The sequence below is a fragment of the Bombus impatiens genome, unplaced genomic scaffold (genome assembly GCF_000188095.3).
Source record: "Bombus impatiens unplaced genomic scaffold, BIMP_2.2 scf_0640, whole genome shotgun sequence".
NCBI lineage: Eukaryota > Metazoa > Arthropoda > Insecta > Hymenoptera > Apidae > Bombus > Bombus impatiens.
The window spans coordinates 1829927-1855077 of record NT_177059.1 but is presented as its reverse complement, the minus strand read 5'-3'; the positions used below and the strand labels follow the sequence as shown (position 1 = coordinate 1855077).

At 36.9% G+C, this 25151-nt stretch overlaps 1 protein-coding gene across 1 annotated transcript in view; it reads left to right on the top strand.

Annotated features, from left to right (window-relative positions):
• The window catches only part of LOC100747735 (nuclear receptor coactivator 2), a 132420-nt gene that overhangs the window by 89819 nt on the left and 17450 nt on the right, over positions 1-25151 (top strand). The window contains 7 exon segments of the mRNA XM_024369768.2: positions 1441-1548; positions 9005-9143; positions 19147-19263; positions 19987-20164; positions 21228-21592; positions 21893-22122; positions 24363-25151. The exon segment at positions 24363-25151 is cut by the window's right edge and continues 4 nt beyond it. Coding sequence (XP_024225536.1) covers positions 1441-1548; positions 9005-9143; positions 19147-19263; positions 19987-20164; positions 21228-21592; positions 21893-22122; positions 24363-25151 — 1926 coding nt within the window.

Sequence of the window (25151 nt, the reverse complement as noted above, 5' to 3'; positions counted from 1 at the left end):
TTTAAAAAAAAAAAAAAAAAAAAAAAAAAATCGCAAACGTTAGACACAGGTAACTCGTATCTGCTTCTGCATAGGATAAAAATTATTTTCCATCGAGCGAGGGGCCTAAAGATGGTTATATATTTATTTGTTAACCCTGGGATGCCGTGGTGCGGGTCAAAACCGACGACAGCCGCGATATATTTTCCTCCACACGATTTCTATCTTTTTTTTCCTTTTTTTCTTTTCTTTTTTTTTTTTTAAGGAGCGATGCACTATTTTTCACTTCCTCTATGCGAATTATACGCTCATCGAATATCTCACATTCAGATCGAATAGCTTTTAAAAACAAATTCGGAAGAGAGGAAGGGAAGAAAAAAGGATTCCAGGAATATACCGGTGAATTATTTATCAAGCGTCCCGAGTGAAATATTGAAATAAGTGCACGCGACGATGAATTCGCGTTTTATGGACGGGTGCATCTGTTCGTTCGGGTTGCTCGTGTATCCTTGACCATAATTGTCCTGCGTCCCTTCGTACGCATCGCGAATTCCACCGGACATTACAATGCCACACGCGATAGGAGATGTCTCACGTGTCGATAAACGAACGCATAAAGTGCACGCACTGTACTCTGAACGTTGCTTGTTTTGCATCCTTCGCGATGAAAAAAAAAAAAAAAAAAGAGAAAAGAAAAGAAAGAGAAAAAACGTACAACAAAAGAGTTGGTCGAATGCGTGGACGTACGGTAATTACGGGTAGGAATATAGCGTGGCGAGCGAAATGTTGCGAAAATTGCCAGCTATTCGGCAATTACGCGGTCGCGCGGGACGGAGCTTGAAAAATTTCTCACGTACTTAATTACGTTTCTCGGAGTGCTCTAAGAATTGCTCGTTTTTCTAGATCTCTGGTGGCGCGCTTTCGCTGTCTGCTAACGTTTTAAGCTACGTTAGATCTCGCTATGTTAGGGAAATGGGCCATGGGTTGGAAGATAATCGAGGAATAATGGGCGCAATTAAGAGCGAGTTATGCCGCTTGTTTCACTTTGTAGAAAGATTCGATGAATTTTCAGTGGTTATCTCGGCAAACGAAATTTGAGAGATTTGCGAGAGATTTGCCGAGAGCATTCTCTTTCGTTTCTTTCATCGGAGTATTTTACCGTTACGTAATAAAAAGGTCGATAAAGATAGTTGCGGTGACCATTGCTGAGGTAAATTTGAATCATACGAAGTCGAAACACCGTTATCCGATAAACTTTCACGTGGGATCTCACTGATATAAATCGATAAATGGATACAACAATAGGATATAAATAACAATATATATATATAACAAATATGAAAGCGTTTATTTCTTAATTAATTGCAAATAAACGAAATATATTTACATACGATGTTTCGTAAGTTCGATCTAGCTACGATATTTCATTCGAATATTTATTTTGTATTATTTGTGTTACAGGCCTAGCCCGTGTGAACTACAGGACCCACTGTGGGTCAAAATGAGTGCGATTACTGGCAGCATCACCAAGAAAAGAAAGAAATCAGATGCCAAGCCTCAGTCGCAGATGTAAGTGCAACTTTGTCTCTTCGTTTTCCTATCGAATTTATCTAGTTCGATGCGAGAAATCGTTACGCGATTTAATGCATCTTGCGTAAATCGTTCAATAGAGAACATAAAAGAAAAAAAAAAAAAAATAAAAGGAGAAGGAGAAAAATGAGTACGAGACGAACATGTTTCGCTACCGATATCATTTTACCATCAGGCCATCTAATGAGTCACAGCGACATATTTATACTAGCTCGTATACCGGGTAGATAGTAGCGCAGTCAAATTACTCAGACCGCGGCGAGTATATTGGGCTCCAGTAACCAAACTGCAAACAGGTACCTCTTTTCAAGTTGCTAAGTTATCTCGTTCTCGCATTCTTGTTGCGTTAACCTCGCAGAATTCTTTTTATTACAGTATATCACAATCGTTACGCACGTATATCCGAAAGTAAGATTAAAATTATCGTGCTGGGAATTTCTTAGATTATTTTCTTAAACTGTCTTTTCTCAAACGTATTTTCTACAATTTCTGGGATTTTTTTATTTACAATTAGAGTCAATCGACGATTTTTTAATCAACCTGGTAGAATTTCTAGAATTATTCGCGTTTAAATCGAAGACACAGAATGCCTATAATAATTAATACCGTATAATAATAATTATACCGTTTCTGCTAGAACAAGTTGCGTAGCTTCTCTATAAGAAAATACGACGCGCCTAAAGAAACGAGTCTTACAATAGAACGAACTTCTTGTGTCAGACTATTTTCAGCCAGCTGTGATCCGACAACACCAATCGAGTGTCAACAGTGGTAGATTAAGGAAGATGTTCACACTTATTGGACACACGATATTTCATCGCGTAACCTGTATTTCATTGATCGATTAGAAGAGCGTATTTGACACCATGTTGTACCGTCTTTTAGCATCGTGTCCTGCGTAGCTCGCAGCCGGAAGCTTTACGAGCTACCTCTTTGTACCATTTTACTTCATCGTGTCGCGGAAACTAAAGCTTCCTACAAATTACTTAGGCGTGTTACGCGCAAACTCAAAGATATATATCGCTGGCTAACACAAGCTATAGCACAAGCTATCCATATGCACGTTCAACGTCCAATATTTTCTTCCTCTTAGTTGTTTTAGCGTAGATAGCGCGAATCCGTAGATCGACTAGGTGAAGCATACGAAACCTATAATATATTACGATACCTTATTGTATGATGGCGTGAACAGCGATTCGATGTTATCTATGCGATGTGAAATGTATATATATATATAATATATACGTAGGTGATTGGACATTGGACACGCATCATCGTCCCCAAGTATCTGGATACTTTGGCCGATTTGTAGTTCGCTTGCTTTTTGCGGACTAAGCAGGCTATAAATTTCGATTTCCTAGGAAATTTCGTAGGAAACGCGCGATATATATTTAACTATTTATTATATAAAGCGCTATGTATATTCGATATTCGAATATGGCTGGTTACGTGAACGTTATAGTGTATTTCTATTAGTTTAGAAGAATCTTTCTCGCTTAATTTACGATACAGAGATTAAAGAATCCCAGGATGAAGAGTTTGTTAAGTAACGAAACAGTTGTGCAAGAATTGACTATTAGAAATTCAGTGTTTTCATTTTATATTGCCTTTCCTAGATCGGACTAATCGGTTTATAGTGTGTTATTATATAGCTACGATGACCATAAATAATAATATTGCTGCGGTTTGCTTTGTAATTAAATAGCTATTTTGCCGAAAATAAGCAGGTAATCGGATACAATTTTCAAGCACGGTATAATCGCGGTTTCACGCCGAGATACGATGAAAAATTTGGCATTACTCGAAGCGAGTTGATCATTTTGGTTTTTCTATCGCTCGTACGCGGTTCCTAATTGGATCTCAAGTACGGTAATCGAGAGGAAACATCCGGAATTCAGTGGAAAAGCTACATGGACGAAGAGCAGATAGAAAATGTTGGATCTCGCTGTTAGTTGGAATATTCCACTCGTATTTACTGGATATAAAATAAGTTTATCGATCGTCTAATCTGGTCGTCAGAAAACGTTTTGAGTAGAGAGATTCTATAAACGAAAAATAATTTCAGTTAAATCGTCGTTTATACGAGAAACGCTTGTATCGATAATATTTTATTTTTGTTCACGGCTCTACAAAATTTACACGCGATACAGAATATTATGACATTACATTGCGATTATTGTTTCGCCTTATAGATTAACAAATACTGTTAAATATCCAGAATTTTAAACATTCTAACGCGTTGTAAATGTTAATTCTGAAAAAATAAGCAAAAGTTATGCACGTACCTACACATCGTACCGATCTACTTACATATTTTCCTGGAGCAGCAAAACGAGCGTAGCTATGCTTCTTGCCAGCTATTAAATTCGTCTAATTGGTCGTAAACGAGTGCGTACGCTTCCGCGTTTTATTCCAGCCCTTTGCATATTCATCAGTCGCGTTATATACGTAAAAGCGGCCGTAATTATCGGGCTAAACGCGATAAGTAAAGCGAATGTTTAGCATGCAGCATGGGTCCATTTTAATTTGATACCTATCTAGTTCGTCGGGAAGTTAAATCATGCGTATCCGCTGCTCGTGTCAGTGTCGAACAGTGGTAGTTTTCGAATTCGTTGTGGTGTATGATTCCATAAGCGAACGAAAGTCATCAAAATGCACGAAAAATCCTTGTCATAATACAGCGATTAACCACACGATAGACGAATTTACGATTAATCGACCGTGCATATTTATTCATTTATGGAAAGTTTGTAATTTATGTTACACATATAATATGATATTCAAAGATATACAAAATATTCAATGACACTGGTTCTAAAATAAAATGTAGCGTTGGATCAAGCGAATCTCTGCTTGAGTTTCTATTTCTCGTCTTCTGTTTATAAAAATATGAATTTGCATAAACGCTCGCTAAAAGCCTCGCTGTTAAAGTCGCATTATAATTATCGCTTATTAAAAAAAAAAAAAAAAAGAAGAAGAAGAAGAAGAAAAAAGGCAAGTGTAGCTATATACCGACGTTTTACTAGAAAAGTAAATTTTTTTTAGGAAATTCATTTCAAATAGAAAGTTTAAAGTAGATGATTAATTGTTCAGTTATTTAGCAACGAAGACGTTCTTTTTCTTTTACAAATTTACCAATAGTCTGGACTTTGAGGCGATAAAAATTTATTTACGTTATATTTCATTGTACTATAAGATATAAAATATAACCCAATCTTAATTAAATAGACGAACATAAATAATTAATTTTGAACAGATGGCGAGAGAGAGAGAGAAACGATATTACGCTCCGTGATATTTTAATTAGTGTAACTTGATCGGTTATAAAAACTATAACGAGTCGAGAAAAAGAGAACGATTGATAAAAGTGTAATTATAAAATACTCTGTTTATAAATTGTTAATTTTTTCCTCTTCACGGTTAGCACAAAATTGCATAGTAACCTATTAAAACACGAACAAAAATATCGTTGCCGAGAGCGAGGAACAAATTTCAATTAATCCAGCAGACTTTAAAAAAAAAAGAAAAAAAAAAACCGACTGATATAAAACGTTTTTAAATTTCTCATTATCGAAAACAGATTTTTTTCGCTTTCGACGTTCTTTGTCCTGTACCTTTGTAACGTGGAACCGTTGCTATTCGCGTTTTTCTTTAATAAATGTTTGAATATCTTTTATGCCAGTTTCATTAAAAAAAAAGAAGACGAACGCGCAATAGTGTCCTTTTAGAAATTATCGCGTTTCTAAAATAACCGTGGAATTCTTTCGAAAATTCCGTAGAAAACCGTAGAAATTTGCTTAGACCTTTAATATTCGGGATTTCGCTATTCATCGATAACGTTATCGATAGCAGCAGTTCTACGAGGCTTTGCAAAGCGCCAGGACGATGTATACCGTGCAACACGACCGATGAGGCAACTCGATCGCATGGAAATGCAGCCTTAACAAAGTGAGAGTCACTGTTCGGCGACGTGACGTCAGGCAAGGTCAACCGAACGTTTCAACGGGACTGAGCAGTTGATTCAGCATCTAACAATTTTCTTTCTATGAAATTCGCCGAGCGAATGCCGTTCGCGTTGATCCGTCCTAGAGAAGCTTATCCCGGAAACTTGCACGACCTTCGGTGGCCCAATTTTCTTTTCCATAGTTTTCCAGCGTTTCTCCGAGAGTCCGCGTGGTCGCTCCTTCTGGCAGCGCTATATTCGTACTTTCGAAGGTTTCTTCGTCGATTGCTTGGTGTTTCATCACGGAGGGTTAATTGGTGGATTCGTGGGTTTGGCGATGGAGTCTGTGGTTAATGGCGGAGTTCCTATTGTTCGAGTTGATGAAGGGTTGTGGCGAATTTCGGCATAGTAGAGCAGTTAATTTTCTAGACGTTGATCCATTCGGATTGAGAAAAAAAGATCACGTAAATTATTCGCTTTTTGTATTCGATCGTTTATACCTCGAAGCTTCTCTTCGGGTTAAGCCGAAGCGAGTAGACCTCATCGAGTTTCCTTAAATCGTTGCAGTTCCAATAACGCGATCTTTTCTGTTATTATTTCACGATTTTAATTAGTAAACGTATCGAATTAAACGAATACTTTGTACACGATACACATACTATTGGGTCGCTCGGAAAGTTCGTTTCGATTTTCGAGGAATTTCGTCGACGTAAAAACTCGTATCGAGAAGTTTCTCGCAGGAAAAGACCTGAGAGCTTCTGAAATATTAAAGTTGCGCGAAGGACGGAGAAAGGTTGTGGGACAAAATGCCACCTATATAACTCGATAAACGTATATCGAATCGAAATGTAAAAATGTATATGTATTGGATTGGAAACTAAGCGATTGCGGATTTTGTCAATACCATCTAATGACAAAATCCGCAATCACTTAGTTGTCAAGTCAATACTTATGTCATAGACCTTATTCGTATTCGGTTTATACGTCTATACGTTTATACCTCGTGTCTTTATTCGTGGGAAAGCTCGTTACTTCGACACTGTACGAAACTGTATCGTAACGCGGAATATTTGCAATCCACCGTATATATGTGCATCTACGTAAGCGCACATTCCTCTCTCTTTATGTGGAAAAAGTAAAGTCATCTCGTGGCGTTATGTTTTATTTTCCACGCGACAAATATTAGCGCTAACATCGCGGCCATCGTCATTTTTCAATTTTTTCATTAGCACAGAGCCGTTATTACGTTTGAAAGATTCATTTGGAATTACGTGATCATTAAGTTGGCAATAAAATCGTGGCAACGTGGTTTCACAGACGATCTAGACGAGATTGCAGATCGAGTAATAGCTGAAGATAATGTGACAAATAGAGCAGGTTTAATCGGAAGAATAAATCACCATTGAAATGACAATATCCACTTGTGGGAAATGGCAATTAAGCGCACGGGAAGTCTCCCGTGTATAACATAGTAATCAATGCCAGAGGCAATTTATTTGAATACCAAAGTATGTATAACTTATTCCGATTTATCCTCTTGTTTTCTACAGTTTTTCCTATTCTTTTTTTCTCTCCGTTTTCTTTGTTCTATTTTACAAAAAATTATGCCTTTATGGAAGTATAGGTTGATTTGAAATTTAGATTTAAAGGCAACGTATTTTCATAAAATTAATATTTTATTCAACCGCGCATGATTCGTTTCTTGTATGTTCGCGAGGAACTGTATATCCACTGTCAAAAACATTACTCAAACGATCTATTAGTCGATAAAAAAATATCTCCTTGGTGGAAGACGAAAAGTTCTCTTGATAAATTGTCAGCTGACCGTGTGTATAGAGGTCTGTCAAGGTGTTCAGCACCGTGGAAAATTTTAGGCTTCCGGTAGAATCTCGAAAACGGGTCAAAAGTCGCGCCGTAATATTCAATTACAGGACACGAACGATTCGCGTTAAACATCTCGAAATATCTTTGCTTTTCTTTCCTCCCTTTTGTTTCCCTGTTTTATTACACTGGTGTGAAACGAGGCTCAAGATGCTTCGATAATTGCATACTCGTTCGATCAGATCATCGGATCGGATCAGGTCAGATCGAAAATCATCAAAGACCTGCGATTCTTAGAGAAAATAGCTAATATAAGTCGCAATTACGTGCGAAATAAATGCGGCATTTGAAAGAACCTCCGTTTAGGAGGATTCGTCTCACGGAAGAAATTTTTGCCCGCGATTGATTTGCAATCTGGCAATAAGCGTTTCAACGACGTGATTTATCGCCGTTTCGTCATAGTTCGTTTCTCCCCGGACCGTTTCTCGAACAAAAGTTCGGCATAACAGAGTCCCATTAGTGGCCGTGAAAAGATTAACGAGCCTGTACAGCGAGCAGCCAGCATCCGTGAGATCGATGCAAACGTTTTAACCGAACGATATCGCATCGATCGAAGTTGAGAATGAAAATTGAACAGATTTCACGAAATAATAGGCTCTGATAGACGACGATGCACGCGACCTATCACGGAACATGCGTGTCGCTGCGAATAAAAATCGAGTAAGAGGAACGAACGAATCGAGCGAGAAAGTTGTTCGACGCTTCTTATCCTTAGATCGCGAATTTTCGTATAAATTCATATTTTTATATAAATATGAAACATATGTATATATACTTCTATGCTAATTTCTAACTCGAGGGAATCAAAGATCGTGTTAGTTCTTAAAAGAATCGCCTCTGAAGAGTCATTTATAAATATTCTAACAAAAACGTATATTTTAATTATTATAAACCTCTATGCTAATTTCTTACTCGACGGAATCAGAGATCGCGTTAGTTCTTAAAAGAATCGCCTCTGACGAGTTACTGATAAATATTCTAACGAGAAGTTATAATATAGTTATTATAGCAGCGCGGTTAGTCGTATCTTTTATAGTTACAAAACTGTCCAAGTTCTGGCAAAATGTACAATTCTATTTTCCGATAAATACGTATTTTTAGCTAATTACTGTAATATCGATTTCAACGCGGAAACGTATTACGTCCATTTTATCGGAGAAACTTATCGACATCGTGGTGATAATTCGTTAAATTGTACTATAGCCGTTACTATAGTACACCGTCGAAAATGACTACACAGCGACCCGACAAAATGACTTTATCGCTCGCCACGATATTTAACACGCTAAGAATTTCGCTCTACCACAATTTAGATATTAATTTAGATATTCGATACTCGATGTTTGCTTCGTTTCAAACGATAGTCCATAAATCGAGCCTTCCAATTAGACATTTGATAAAAATATTATCGCGTTAAATATATATACATATATTCTTTTTTCTCTCCTATATACATGATTCTTCTAAGAATAAGAGAAGGATTGAGAAAGGATAAAAGTTAATTTAATTGGAAGCGGCGTGTCTTCCATTTCGGAGAACAACTTATCGATAAGAATTATGAGCAACATGGTCGAACGATTCAATGATCTGTTCAATTTTGATTGTTTACAGTAACAAGTGCCTTAACGAAAAAAGACGACGGAACCAGGAGAACCTGTTTATCGACGAGCTTGCCGAGCTGATTTCCGCCACGGACATGAGCTCTGGCAAGACTGACAAATGCCAGATCCTTCAGAGAACCGTCGACCAGGTAAGAAGACAGATCTGTACGTTTCTGCCTTTCAAATGGCCGATCGATAAACTCAACAGCGAGTCCTTCGAGATTCGATCAAAGAACGTACTGTGTAATCGAGGGATTCGTTTTCTTTCTCCTCGCGAAAAAAGAAAAAAAAAAAATAAAAGAAAATCGCTTTTCAAATATTATATATTCCATTACTTGCATTTAGATCTCTCTTTGTCGTTTCTTCTTTTTATCGCTAATACGGATTTTCTTTTCCCCTTCTTTCTTCCTTCAAGTTCGTTCTGCTCTTTGATTATTTTACTAGATTAAATTTTGTTGTACAGACCGATTTTTCGTTTGATTGTTAAATCGCTATTTTATCTTCGCCTCTGATCGAGTACGTATCGATGTTATTTAAATTGTTACATTCTCCTTTGTGCAGTTATTTTTAATTATGATAAATCGTACATGTATTTTCAGTACGTTAGATTTTTATTTTATAAGCTATTCCAGGTGAACATATCCCGTTCTTATTTCTCTTTTTATTCGTTGCTTCGTTTAACACACTGTGAAGCTTAAAGCATAATTCGATCTTTCTTTTTGCTCCTTTGCAAAGGAGAAATAGTATCCCGTTTATAGAACGCAGGTATTAGCGCTATCGATATAAGATTTTTTTTTTATTTTTTATGTATATCGCATTGCATAAAATGAAATTGCAAATAGAAAGAAGAAGAATTTTCTACAAATTTCTATTATCGTTCGAGAGGCAATATTTCTCGCAGTTGTATCTACAAAAGTACCATTACGAGAAACTTCTGAGAGCTTTAACCATTGTATGCAAATAACCTTATTTATCTATCGTTCGAGTTATTAACTTCGTTCTATCGTGTTTCATTGCTCGATGCGGGAGAGAAACTTTTATCTGTTAACGTTACAATTCCATGTTAAATTCTGATTTACAAATATTACGACATTTTTCAAAATAGCACGTTAACGGTGCTTCAACAAACAAAACGTTACCACAACGCTTATTACGTCAACGAGGTGTAATTCTCACACGTTTGTGTCGTAATTCGTTCCTACGACGAAACACGAACGAAATAGATGCGAATTATTTGTTAGAACGAAGAAGAGAGGCGAACAGGCAACGGTAGAGAACAGAAAATCGTTGATTGTCGAGTCACGCGTAGGGCGAAAGAAATCTTATCCAAATTCGATTCTACGTTAAATAAACGTACAGATATCTGTTAATCTATTTAGTGCATTGATACAGCGATAGTGCATGGTTCACGGACTTAAGAAAGTTTCATTTTTCGATAAACTTCTCGTTTATATACTCTGTGTTGAAGTTGAACGGTACTTATGTTTCCAAATAACGAAATTGAAAAATTCGTTAAAGCGGAGTTAATGGATTTGGATTAATCGGAAAGAACTGAAAAAAAAAAGATTGAATTACCAATAAGTTACTAATATTTTTCACCGTTTATTCCGCGTTTCTGACTTCCTTTATTTAACCGCAATTTCCATCGTAGAATTTTTATTTTCTTTGCTTCTCGTTACTTTTAAACAGACGTTAAAGGAAGGAGAAAGGAAGCGAAGGAGCGCGCGGCGCGGAATTTATTCTTGCATTCGCATAAGCAAAGTCAAGCAGTTCTCGTAGTATGTTGCAAGCGTTCGTTCGATTTGATGTAAATTATACCTGAACGTGGCAAATCCTGACGTGTCGTACAGGACGCGTTTATGCAACCGTCTCCTAAGTGAGAATCGCGTTCGTTTCACCGAGAAAAGCGATTTTATAACGGGCCAGGCGATTCATCGAGCCCGTGAAAATCTCCACGTTATTTTCCCCGTTAAACCTCGTGATCGTCGCTTTTCCGGTTTAAAAGTTTCCGTTTGAAAGTTGGAAGAGTTATTTTTATGTCACAGGGAAATTATCGTGCAACATTTTACCGGAGTCTAGCGACTCTGCGCGTTATTCTTGAACCGGTCGATCGATAAGGTATTTACTCGTGTATCATTTAAGTGAAATAAAAATTTCAACGCATGCGTCAAATTTTACATTGATTTCTTGCCTGTCTAGCCAATATTCGCGTTTCATTTATATTCGATTGTTATATTCTTCTCTTATTCTCCCTTGTCCTCCATTTTCTTTCGTTGCTTTTCGTTCTTTTTGTTCTTTCGTTGCTTTCGGCCCTTTCACGGAAATACGGCCAATTTTTCCATTACTCTCTGATCACGTTTCACGGAAATTTTTCCTATGACTTTTCAAAGTGTGCGCACTATTATCGTCTATATTTTTGGTCCATTTGTATTTATAGCAACGGTATATGAATTTTACCAGTTATACGAATTAACGACGAGTTATTAATTAGAAGCAACGTCGCATAGTAGGCGACTATTTAAATTATATTTTAAATAAAATTTTGTTCGAATAATGCTGGACGCTGGTATAAGACGATCTTCGTGAAATACAAAACCGAATGGGTTGGACCGAGTTAAGGGAGTAAACGCCGAGAAGTGATTGGAAGTTTGATCTACTCGAAAACGTAACGCAATATCTCGGAGATTAAATAGAGTAATCAGTTGTTCGTTCTCTACATTTTATGCAATACATCATTTTATCGCGATAAGTGTTTTATCAAAACAGAACTTTGTACTACATCTTTGGATCCATTTCCAACTTTATTTTTCTTCTCTTTTTCCTTGTAAACATGTATCTTGATAAACGAACTGACATTTCAGTATTATTCCTCGCTAATTACTAATTTTCTTGTATTTGTCACAATTTTTCGTATTGCCCGACGTTGTTATATTATTTGATAACGATTTCCTAGTAATTTTGCCATTCAAACAAAATCACATTTCTCTTAAGTATTTTTTGTTTTCAATCGTTCTTATCATTCATTATCTTTGCACCACAATGTTTAATGTTTCGTGCAAGGTTTCGAGCAATCACATTTATCGAATCACTTTATTGTTTGCACAGCTATACATATACAGTTGCATTATAATCATAATTAATTCTAAATTATCATAGAATCGACTAATTTTACGTGCATTTACGTGACAGTCAGATAATTCAGGTGAAAACGTACAATCGTCCGCTAAATTTGAACGATCATGCGGTTTTTCCATTCTAATTCGATGATGTACAAAATCCAGTTGTGAAATTCAAGAAATTAGAAATCTTCGTACTATGCAGTTTAATCGTCCGTCGATGTTATGCGATGGAATCTTTTGTTGCAAATGCAAATGATTTTCCTTACACATATAATTTAAAAATAACGATAACATTTATTTGCGTGTTTATACAAATATTTAATAACGATTTATTTTAAAATTAAAAGCTTCGTAAAACTTTATCGCAAGGTAACGTGCAGAGTAGTTTCATTTTCTCATGGATCGTTCGATCGATAACGTCTTCGATGAACAATTATTTAGACTTGAAAAATCAGTGGACGATTTAAACGTCATCGTTGACTGTTTCACGACGCTCGCTAAAACTGACCCCTTGAAACTCATTCTGCTAATATGCTCGGTCCATAGCAGGCGGCCTCTTCGTGATTTCGGATCTAGAAATCTTAGAACGTTGGTAGTATATAACGTAGCGTAACTATGAGCCTAATAGCGAACGAAGATCCGAACTTGGCTGAAAGCAGGTTCGACCGGATTAGTAACGCGCCACCGACAAACTATGCTGTTCAACTTTCTGGAATAAATCGCAAATTTCTCAGTTCTCTCTTTTTTTTTTACAACAATTCGATTATACGACGAATTGGTTAGAACGACGAAGACACGTCGAATTAAATTAATTAATTAGCTGTGACGTGTTCCAAAGGATACGGAACACGCCACGCGACATTTTGGCGGAGCTTTCACTCGGACACGGTAAAATAAAATCGGTAATTTCGAACGTCGTCGTAGAGAAAGGAGAGAGGCGCGTTTAGTTCGGTCGATTAAAAGCAATAAAAGCTGGAGAAGCATCGCGATGACGCGACGTTTCTTCGAGATCTTAAGAGTGGAGTGACTGCATTTACGAAAATAAACGCCGTCGTAAATCGCGCGAGATCTCGATCCTATTATTCGAAACGAGACAACACAGACGTTTCCTCGTCCTTTCTGTAGATCGATAGATTTAAAAGATTCTTCCGCAACGCGTGTCACGATCGTCGAACTTTTCAACACTCGCGCGGTTCTTCGTCTGGCTGACAAATCCGTTCGATTATCGACCGTGGCTGAAGATAGTTGGCAGGGTTAAACAACCCTGTTAACTGCAAAATCGTTTGATTCATCGTACGGATACGGCGATTCGTTTCTTTCATGTCGGCTCAGTTTCCAGGTCCTTTACCCGACACGTAGGTTAATGATAATCGAACCATAAGATCTGACGTTTTATTTTCGCACGCTGCGCGATTAAGATGTTCATTCATCGCATCAGGAATACGCGATGCGAAGTTGTTAGGTTTTTAAAAGACGTCGAGTCGTTTTGTTAGCTATCTTTCCAGCTCGAAAACTGGTTCCAAAAGATTCATCTGCAGTAGTCAATAAGAACGCGCCAAGATACAGAGACCGAGAGCGGCGATTCCATTGAAACGTTCCGACAGTTTCTCCTAGATACTGTTGCGAGATACCATTGAAAACGCGCATTGCGTCGCGGCCCGGACGTTCAAACGTTTGCTGTCGTGCGCGCGAAATGTAGTCGAAATCTCTCGATTCTTTTTCGCATAATTCAACCGTGTGTGACTGCAGGTCTCTTAGGAAATGAAATGTGGCTCGAAATAAAGAGATGAATCTCTGTTTCGTTCGGTTGGCCGGCTTAGATCCGCTGGAATAAATCAACGAAATTAGAGGATACATTTTTCGTTTTGAAGAACATTAAAAGACCACGAAACAAGAAAGAGGAGAAAAATGAAAAAAAGAAAAAAAAACAGAATGGAAAGAGAACGAAGGAACAAAGCGAAGTCTCCTTCGAAGAAGTTAAATGTACTCTTTCTCCGGGCTCTCGAGAAATTTATTTCTGGAAGGAACGAAATATATCGATAAAATAACTTTCGCCAAGGGGGAGAAAAAAAAAAAGGAGAACATGTCGTTCGAAAGGAAGACATTCTTATTCGCCCAATAACGCTTTACTCGCGTTGTCTTAACGAAACGTTTTTCTCCTGCACCGCATGGAAATGACTGATCGCGCTCGTCGCTATTTACAACAGGGCAACGATTCGTATTTTGTCCTTGTTCCGTTCGGATCTGTCAACGAGGATCTGTCAAATTCACGCTAGACATCGTAACGCTCAAAGTCGAAAGGAACAGCTGAGCGCAGCAGTCTCGAGAACTGCGGAAACTGCCTGTCGAACCGTACGAAACCGCGCTATTCTACTTCCTTTCTTCCTTTCTTTCTTACTTAATCGAATGACAATACCTCGGCTTATCAAAACTATGATCAGCAAATCTGAAAATTTTTAAGAATATGTTAGTCATGCCTGTATATTTTTAATCGATATCCGCGTTTCAACCTCTGTGTGTGTGTGTGTGTATGTGTGTGTTTCCAGGTCGCGGTTACACGGTTAATGCTTTACGTCCCTCGATATTGGTGTAGTACGTTTGTTTCAGAAGCAAGACGCAGGCTCGATTAGTAGCTTGAAATAGATTCGCGTTGCTGAGTTTAACTTTTGATTGATTTCGTCTCAAACGATAGTAAAGTGTTTGAATGTCATTGATGCTTTTACTCAATTTTATTCAATTACATTTTATTCAAAATACATTTTTATATTTCCAGAAAAATCAATTTTACCTTAGTCTTTCGTTATTTTATTACGCTATATGACATTAATTTATTAGATACGCGTTACTTTATTTACAGCTTGTTACTTTAACGTTGTATTACGAGAATATGAGAATAATAGTATTAACTTCGTTAAACGAAGGTGAAAAAGAAAATATTTGAAATTAATCGTGTTACATTGTGACGAGATAGTCGCGAAAGTAGCAGCCACATGTATATTAGATTGGTTGAAAACACACAAAACGATAATGGTCCGAATCGACGTCTGATTGTAAGCTATGTGTCTATATACATTATTATACATACTTATAGAACTATAGAGAGAAAGAGAGAAAGAGAGAGAGAGAGAGAGAGAGAGAGAGAGAGAGAGAGCAGGCATGGAAGGGGTTCGAACTTCCCGTCTGTTCTTCTGCATGTTAGTTTTGCGGTTCACGAACGAGCACATGTCGATTCTTCGCGCCAGGCTCGCGATATTCGGCTCGTTCGCCTTCTTCTTTTGCCAGACATATTGCTATTACGTTTTGGAAAGGAAATTCACGACCCTCGGTGAGCACGAAACTTTCTTCTGCGACGTGCTCGGCGTGACACCCTCGCAAATGAATTCCATAGATACACGAAGAATCGTTAAAAAAGTACTTCTTGAGAGTTTGTCACGTGACCTTGAATGACGTCACCGAGGCCAATAGGAAACCTTCCAAACGGCGTTATAACGCGAGCTACCGGAGCAAGAGTTCGTGTGACGTCATCTGCGCAGTAGAGTCGCGCGCATCCTGTGTCCAACGACGTGACCGAGGTAGAATCAATTGTAAATTTGCAGTAAAAGTCTCTTTCGTTTTAATCTTCTCATCGTTACGGTAATAACGATTTTTCGATTTATCATTGAAAGTCCGTTTCAAACGTACGTTTGTCGATGTAGGGTAATCAGGAAGGAGGTTGATACATTCCCATCCCCGTGATTTCCTGGTTCTCGCCTTTCCGTAACATTTGCGTTATTCAATTATTTTCTACTTTGATCAACGATGTTCTCGATTAGGTAGAAACATCAATGATGATTCTAAAAGCGACCGAGGAAGAATTTATCGCGTGTGTCGTGTGACGGAACGGGAGAAATATATACGTTTTATAGCAGAGGCTAGCGGCAACGTCGCAAACCGTTTGTCGGACTCAGCCGCCGAGTCACCGACTTTTCGAGGCCACGGTACGTTGTATACCCGTGTGCTTAAATTCATTCCGATTACGAGCGCGATCTACCGGTGCTGGGAAATATGAGCTCAAGGACGAGCTTTTCCCCGCACGCTTGTGCCCAAATCCCGGCCGGTAACGCAGAGATTTACTTTCCCTTCTTCGTTCGTGTTCTACTTATGGCTAACCTTGCGACTCTGAATGGCAGCGTTGCGGAGTTCACGCTTTTTCTTTTCTAACCGTTAACTGATTTTACACATCGTTCTAAGATTTATTATCGAACGATCTTTTACCAACCTCGGCTATATTTTCATTTTCCATATTTAACTAGGACACGAGTGTCAAAATATTATTATTAATTCCATAGTTCGCAGGAGAAAGTGACAGAGTATGTATTTTTAATTCATCTGGTGGCCTCCTTGAGAGTAACATTGTTGAAGCAGAAATGTTAAATTAATAATTTTATTGACTCTCGCTCTGACACTAACAAGTATATTTTGATTTTACTTTACTTTATTTTTTCTTATATAAAAAACAAAATATTTTTGTTCGATTCCCACAATTACTTTAGTCATGAAACAAAGTACAATCACGGTCTTATGAACTGGTATAAAGAATAATAGTATGATTCCTTTTGAATAAATTTATTTTCCAGTTATCTACTTGAAAACATTGGATAAAGCATTTCGTTGACTCTTCTATTTATCTCTCTTTTCTCATTAGTATTGTAAGTTATTTTTAATTCTATTTGCATACACATTTTGTTCGAATGTGTTTTAAAGCAGTAAGTGTGCAGGAATTATGTAGAATTTGTAAATTCAATAAGAAATATTTGCATTACATTTAAACGTAAGTCTTTCTTTGCGATAATGTTTCAATTTTTAGATCCTAGAGCCTGTTTATAAATGAAACATTTAAATAAAGAAAACTTTCATAAATAATCACTGTACAATTGTTTGAAAGCATATATATATATATATATATATATATATATGTTATTGCATTTGTATTTCCTATTGTATTTGTATTGTAACAAAAGATTCGTGAGTAATTGCTTCAAACTTTTAATAGATAGGATAGATACAACAGCTTGTTGTGTTTAATTATCGCACAAGCAGGAGGAATGTGCTTTATCAGGTTAAATATTTACTGTGCGATGTCGATAATTGAGTAAGAATTAAGAACCTTTGTACGAATCACACAAAAATTGTGTACGGTAGAAAATCTTTCCATTAGTAATACGTGTATTCTATCCGTTATTAGGTAAATCTAATCATTTTTCCGCTTATTCAACAAATTTTTTAAATTACTGTTATTTGTGTGCTTTTATACTAAGAGCAGTTGTTTCTGTCATATTACTCTTTTTCCATATTCCACAAGTTCGTTTATCAAGTTTTACGATCGGAAATCAATTTTGAAATTAATCAATCTCGCCATGTGTAATTAATATGTAAAATCTTGTTCGCAATGGAAATACAAAATTGTAACGCAATATGAAGTTTGCTGTTTATTTTTCGCTTCTGATTGCTCTATTTTAATAAATATTTTGCTTGTGTTCGATTTGGAAAAATTCTCCGTTCTCTATGTGTTGTAAAGCTTGTTGAAAAATAGACCCGTTCATTTTTCTGGATAATGCCGTTGCATTTTTATCCGAATGCCTTGCGCAATGTTACCTTTGTGTTCGTTGCGGTATAAAGAAAGAATAATTTTTAATATTATTATGACGAATAAAAAACGCGGTCATTGTAAATTATTCATTACATTAAATTACGATATGTATGTATGCACCGTGCTATGTAATGTGAAATACAATATGCAATGCGACTTGCTGTGGTCAAATGAAGTAATACGGTTTTGCGTTATTATTTAACAACTTGATGAAAAAAGATTCTTCGGCTGTGATTCCAACAGTATCGTTACATTGTTATTAAGCTTTTACACGTAGAATGGAAAAAACGATAACTGAGAGAGAAAACGTTTTTGTTATTATTATATAATAAATATATACACCGAGAAAAGTAGAGTTTTATAATAAAATGAAAATTTATCTCAATCGTCTGTTAAATAAATTTTACTTAAAATAAGAAAGTGATGATTCAGAACAGTATTTCGTTTTGTCAATTGTAATATAAGTGTTATTCAGAACGATATGACGTATCGGTTTATTTGAAGTAGCAGCAATTTCAAATAATTGTGTTGTTTCATTATCTTTCTATTTCAGCTATTGATAAAAGTAAGTCGCTAGCTTCTGGTCTCTTGTAATATATGCAGTCATTTTGGTTACACGATCAACGAAATTATACTTGCTTAAATATCTCTTTCGTTTTCACTTATTTTTATGTAAAATAAATCGATTGTTTTTGATAACGAAGCAGCTACCTAATAGAATAATTTAGCGTTTGGTATATAATTTCTAAGAAGTAAAGATCAATATAGAAAGAAGAAATAATGCATTTTGTAAAAATGAAAATTTGGTAAATCTTTTACAAAATCATTTATCCTTGTTTCTGGACAATTTCTCTTTTTCGGCCATTACTAGTAGATGCTATAGAGTGCAGTGTTGATTTAATCGGCATAGAAATGCAAACTATGTACATATGTAACGCGAAATCAGGGTTGTGCTGTTTCGTTATCTTGACACGTGGAACTTCGTGGCACAGTTTACTGTTTTATTAAAATGAAATGGAATTTTTTTTCATATCATTATTTTGCCAATTTTTTACATTTTTAATATATGCGACATATGCAACTGGGATAACAGAAAGTTAGTTTTTTTGTTTGAATTTATTATTTCGTGTTACCTTTTATGAAATATTCCAATTTTATTTTTCATTGTCCTCGTTTTCGCAGTTAAAAACGTCCAAGAATTAATTTTAACATGATTCAACATGGATATTCACACTATTCCAAATGTATATATTTTTTATACATTTTTACAGCAATGCATCTATACGAAAATGCTTTTATAATATATCGTTTAAGATGGTATATAATTTATCGACTTGATGATTTGAATTTTTATTGATACAGTTGATACTTTACAGTCGCTACAATTTATTTTATTTTTCACAGATTCGGCACATTAGGGAACAGGAAGGCTCGAATAGTCATGCGGTACAACAGGGAGAAGTGTCTTCTTCGAATCCTAACATACTGTCCAACGATCAAGTTGGTCCTATTTTACTCGAGGTACAACTCAATTTAAATCGAATCTCGTCAATCCATTCTGTTCTTGTTACTTTGGTTCATTGATACTTATACGACTGGAGCATCTGCACGTTTTTCTTTATTCCTGTTTACTGACAATTTATAACTAGATAAACGAAGATCTGCTTCGATAAATATCTGTTTTGTTAAAATTAATCAAATTTCCGGAATATAGAGATACATTAGAGATAGCGTATCATTGTAATCGATATATTGTTAACGTCACTTATAAATTAAATTAAAAAGACGTTAGATCTAATATCATTCGAATAGAACGTAGAAAATTATTTCGGCTTAAGATCACCTTTTAAACTTTATCTATTGTATGCTCGCTTATGATTTCGGATATTTATGAATCATCTACTGACGTATAAATTGTCTACAAGATGAGAGACCTTATTTATACGAATAATCCAATCGTTCTAACAACATCAGAAGTTAAATTCTAGAAATATTTTATAGAGTGAAAAAAAGAACTATGAATAACTCTTGAAACTCTCCAATGTTGATTTCTATGGGAATTAAATAGAAGATAATCTAATGATTAATTAAATTATCGCACTTTCACATAAAGTCGTTTATCTAATCGATATTGTATCTCTGTATTAATCACTGTAGACCATCAATATTAATTATATATATATATATATATATATTCACATGGAATACTGTTAAAATTTAATTTGCTGTGACATTTTTGTCCAGGCGCTAGATGGCTTCCTTTTTGTTGTAAATACGGAGGGACGAGTGGAGTACGTAACAGATAACATAACTCAGTACATAAATTACACGAAGGACGATGTGCTCGGCAAGGATATTTATAATATTATTCATCATGGAGACCACAACACCTTCATGCCGAGCTTGTTGCCTATACCATTAGGTTAGTACGTCTTTCAAATGCTACCTCGCTCTCATTTTTCATTTTAATTTCAGTTTCCATTTTTTCTCGTCTTTTCTTTTATTTCGCTTTTTTTTTTTTAACCAAAAGTGGAAGATATATGGAGATTAAGTTTTCTTTAGGGTAGAACGTGTTTCGTCCTCGACGAATACGCGACGAGTACACGATAAAACAATTATTTATGGTTGCTTTTCATATGCGTCAGGGATAGTTATGATAATGTAACTTTAGCATTTATTTACCGGTCGGTGTGCACGTGTACTTTTTCAGTTTATCTTGCTTTGTTATGGAACTTCGGTAGCGACGCATCGGAAAGATTTATCTTGTGTAATGGAAGGAGACAGCTTTGAAATTCTGTAGCGCAGCAGAAATGCGATGCCATCGACGGAGCGCGTTGCACTTCGACAAGTTTGCCTTTTCCTGCTAGCTGTCAGGACACGTGAAATTTTCTTCGCTCGATGCTTACGTTAGTTTACACACTTTTAGCTACTTTTTACATCAAACGCATCGAACTTTTTCACCTTCGAATGAATTACATATTTTTAGTGAATTCTAGTTGAATTGTTTAATAACACGCTCTTTGAAAGTAACGACAGAAATATCTATTAAGTATCCACTATATATATATATTTTAATTATCATGTTCTTATTTAATCGAATAAGATATTCTAAAGAAATGATCGTAATAAATGTTTCAACCTTTTAATCGAAATCCTGAATTTCTTAATTTTTAATTTCTCAAAACTTCTTGTCACTTTATTTAAATGATATCCTACAAGTCTTATAGAAAATTAAACGCTTAAAAGAAAAATTTCAAAGAAAAATTTTGTCACATAAACCTTAAACCTTAAATTACGATTAACTTTTATCGTTATGTTATTCACGTTTTTTATTTGCATAAAAGTCAAGTACGGATATTCCACAAAGGTCGAAGAATCACTTCATTCTATTTTTCTTTTTATAAGAGTTACGATGAGTTAAAATGATATGATATATGAGATAACTGATTTGTCACATTTAAAGACAAGTTTCGTTTGTAATTCAGCCTGGATGAACGAGCAGCCGCCCCAAAGGAACCGTACCTTCAATTGCCGCTTCTTGGTGAAGCCTCCCGATGATAAAGAAGAGACTATGGAGGAGAAGCAGCAACGAGTATCAAAATACGAGTCTATGCAAATCTGTTCAGCTCTTTTGCCAAATAATAGTGATCGTCTGGAGAGCGGTGACGTATCGTCTGAATCTTCAGACAACGGTCCTTGCGTAATGTGCGTGGCTCGCAGGATACCCCCAAACGAGAAGCCCATTGGTACGCCCATCGAACAGTTCACCGTTAAGTTGGACACTACGGGGAAGATTATCGCGGTTGATGTTATCTGGTTATCGTCTCCTTACTCCGAGTACCTAAGCAAGGTAAAGAGGATGCCAAAGATTTCTGATATATTTGCTTTGGAACTGGCTATTTCTTTCAAATGCTAGACATTACGTCTACGTTATTCTTGAGGCTTATGAAGGAATAATTTCATAGTTGTTTAATGTAGTTGAAGTCGAAGAATCTGGATATTTGTTTCTCTTTGGAGTTGTTGTTATTCATTTGCAATTTTCTGAAAGTATGATAATCTTATATGATTTATGGTATTAACGTTAACAAACGTCTTACCTCGTTTGTAAAGTAGTGCATTGACTATAATTATTTGTAACGTTTTATTGCAGGAGCTAATTGGCACGACGATAAAGGACCTGTGCCACCCTCATGATCTCAGTAAGCTAACTGCACATTTGAACGATACGCTTCAAGTCGGTGAGAGTACCAGTGGCGTGTACCGACTACGCGTTAGTCCTGATAAGTTCCTTAATATTCAAACAAAGTCAAAGCTTTTCAAAGCAAATGTGATGAACACACTTGTTGCCGACTTCATTATGGCCACCAATACCATCATTGGGTAAGTTGAACCATCTCACGTATATTCCCTTCTTATATGTAACATACGTTTTAGTCGTAAAACATAGGCGCAATATATCTTCAAGACTAATTTTCTCAGATTAGTAGTTTTCGGATTAGTAGAATCGGATTAGTCATTGTCTTTATAAACCTTCTATCTTACAAATGTATTACCTTCATAAATGGTTCTAAATTTCTTTTCTAAAATGCGACACTTCATTAAATCTCCGTGAAATGAATATTTTAGATAACGATTAATCTGAGCTTGAATGTCTTATTATGTACATTGATTACCAAAGTATGAAAACCTAAAATCCAAAGCATCTGGAAAATGGAGTTAAAACGCGTACAGATTGTTCTTATTCGATTACTTGAACAGAACTAATTACAATCTTGTAAGTTGGAATGCTATGGTATTCAGTGGTATCGAATTAAGAGTAGTTGTACAACTATTAAACATTAGGATTGCGAGAAGATACAGGAGAATAAACCAGTAGAATATCGATTATTACAAATTACGAGATCGTGAATAACTCAGTTACGACCAGCAAAAAGTAACGAATAATTGTACGATCAGTCTATTTTCTATTATCCGATTGTTTGTTTAATCGTCGCATAATTAGAGTCGTCAAGACTTTTCGGTAATCGACGTTCTGCTGGATAATTAAGTTAACTTATCGGTCCCTCATATCGCTTTACTACTGTTCTATTGGAATACAGAGGCAAGGGTGACTATATCTACACGGCATATTCTACCTATGAACTTCCCGCTGCGTTAGGTTTCCGCTAATATATTCTATTTGCCTAACTTCTCCGTGTTTATCTTATGGCTATTGCTTCAATAACATTCTCGGGCTAATTCGAAGGCAAAGTCAGAAAAAAAAGACGGATAAGAAAAAGAAGTAGAAAAATTAAACGGAATTTGTTAGTACGTATTCCCACGAAATAACGCGATTCGTTTCAATTCGAAATTTATTATAGCTTTTTTTTTCTCCAAAAGTTTTCTACAGGTTTTTCGGTAGTGATTTTTTTTTTTTAGGTTTTTATGAGAGTCTTGCATGTTTCGCAATACACGGGGTATGTTTTCTCGGTGTTGGAGATCTGGCCACTCTTGAAATTGAAAACAATTTATTCCCCTCCCCCATTGTGACGTTTTACGATTACGATTTCGTTTATCGCTTTTATATATCGCTTTCTAACACTTTGTTTGCTAACAACTACTATGTATCACACACGCTGGTCTTAATCGTTATCTCATCACTCACGAATCACTCTTCTTCGCAATGTTCGTCTCCACGCAATCACATTCTTCGTATATTGTCATCGGAGCGGGAATGGCAAAGGTTAGAAGTGATACGGTACAACGTTTATTGCTGAGATTGTGCAATTGAAAGTTTAAACAACTTTTCTCACACGATCCTTGCCATTTCATTCTCGATTTACGAATTTCGTGACGTTTTTATATTTGTCGGGGCAAACGGTGATTGCAAGACATTCGCGATCAGTTGAACTTCTTGGTTCTTCGGTTGAGAAGATTCTATTTAAATTATTCAAAAGAAATGACGAAAGAATTTTATTAATATGGAAATATTTCGATTTTATTCGACGAAGAGAGCGTAGAATATCAAATTAAAAGAAAGAAAGAGATTGGAAACTCGAAGATTCGTAATTTCTTACTTATCGTATTACTTGGTAGTCTAGCTTCATCGTGAAAGATCATGGAAGTTGGTAAAGAGTTTTGCTCTCACCTAACGCGTTTAGGCTGCAAGTAGTTAGCGAAAGTAAGATTTACGATTATCATGGTGGAATGCGGCAAGTCTTACTTACGCTTATGCAACTTAAATTAGGGTATCAAGGTAGCACGATTGATGCCGAAGGTTTCTCGGTAAACAGTGCGCGTGACGCGAAGAACATCATTTTTACACGCTTAAAATCCTCTGCTCGAGTGCTCTTTAACAACAATCCCTATCGGCTTAATACGATTGATCCATCATTTCAGTCTTCTCATTCGAAGGGATAAAGCGCATATCTGTTCGTTCTCTTTGAATCGCATTGACGTTGTTTCGGGAGCTTGAAACCGGTAAACGCAAGAGATATTACCTGGCCGAGCACTGTTCACCGCGTTCAACGCAACCCGTTACATAGTACATAGTAATGCTTAGTGTTAGACTAAACCGAAAAAAAGTGTTTTTTATGGTAACTGCCAAATACATGTGTTGTTTTGTTTCTTGTCCATGATAGGGACAATGACTTAACGCCTATCGAGGGTGGTCAGCTTTCCAACAACAAAGTGTGCTCTGGACACTCTAGTAACCGTTGTGCGAATAATAGTAATAATAATAATGGTAACAATAACAATAACGTGGGTGGCCCGCTGATGTCCGTGGCGCATCTAAACGGTCAAGTGAGTGGTATCAGTAGTCGGGGGTTGGCGGGTACGTCGTCGCACACCGGTACCGCCGCGACATCGTCAAACTCGATAGTGTTTAGCGCGGCCGAGTCTTGCAACCCCCTGCCGTCGCTGAGTACCAGTAATCCGTTCAACCACTTTTCGGGGAACATGGACTTGGAATTCGAGCTCTTCCCCAGTTCCACATGGGACTTGGATAGTAACAGCGGGTGGGCAGATAGGCCCGAATCGAGAGCGAGCGGGCCACCAAATTCACGACCATCTTCCCAGCCAGCCCCGACATCTCCGAGTCCCCAGGGAACGTTCTCCTCTAACTCGGCGGTGGCGCCTCACTGCAGTCCCCTACGCGCGTTCAGCCCAACTTCAGGCAACGCAGCTCACACCTTCAGTAATTCGTTCCCCTTCAGTCCGCTTCAGGAATCACAGACGTCCTCCTTGACCAACAGCGCTACTAGTAGTGTTAGTGCCAACGGAGCCGCCGGATTGACGCCCAAGAGACAGGATGAAGGGAAGACCGGATGTTCGACGACCAACCAATCTGCCATGGAGGCGAGCAACGCGAGAAACAACGCGACCTCCGTCACTGGAACTGCGGCCGTTGCAGCCGCAGCCGCAGCCGC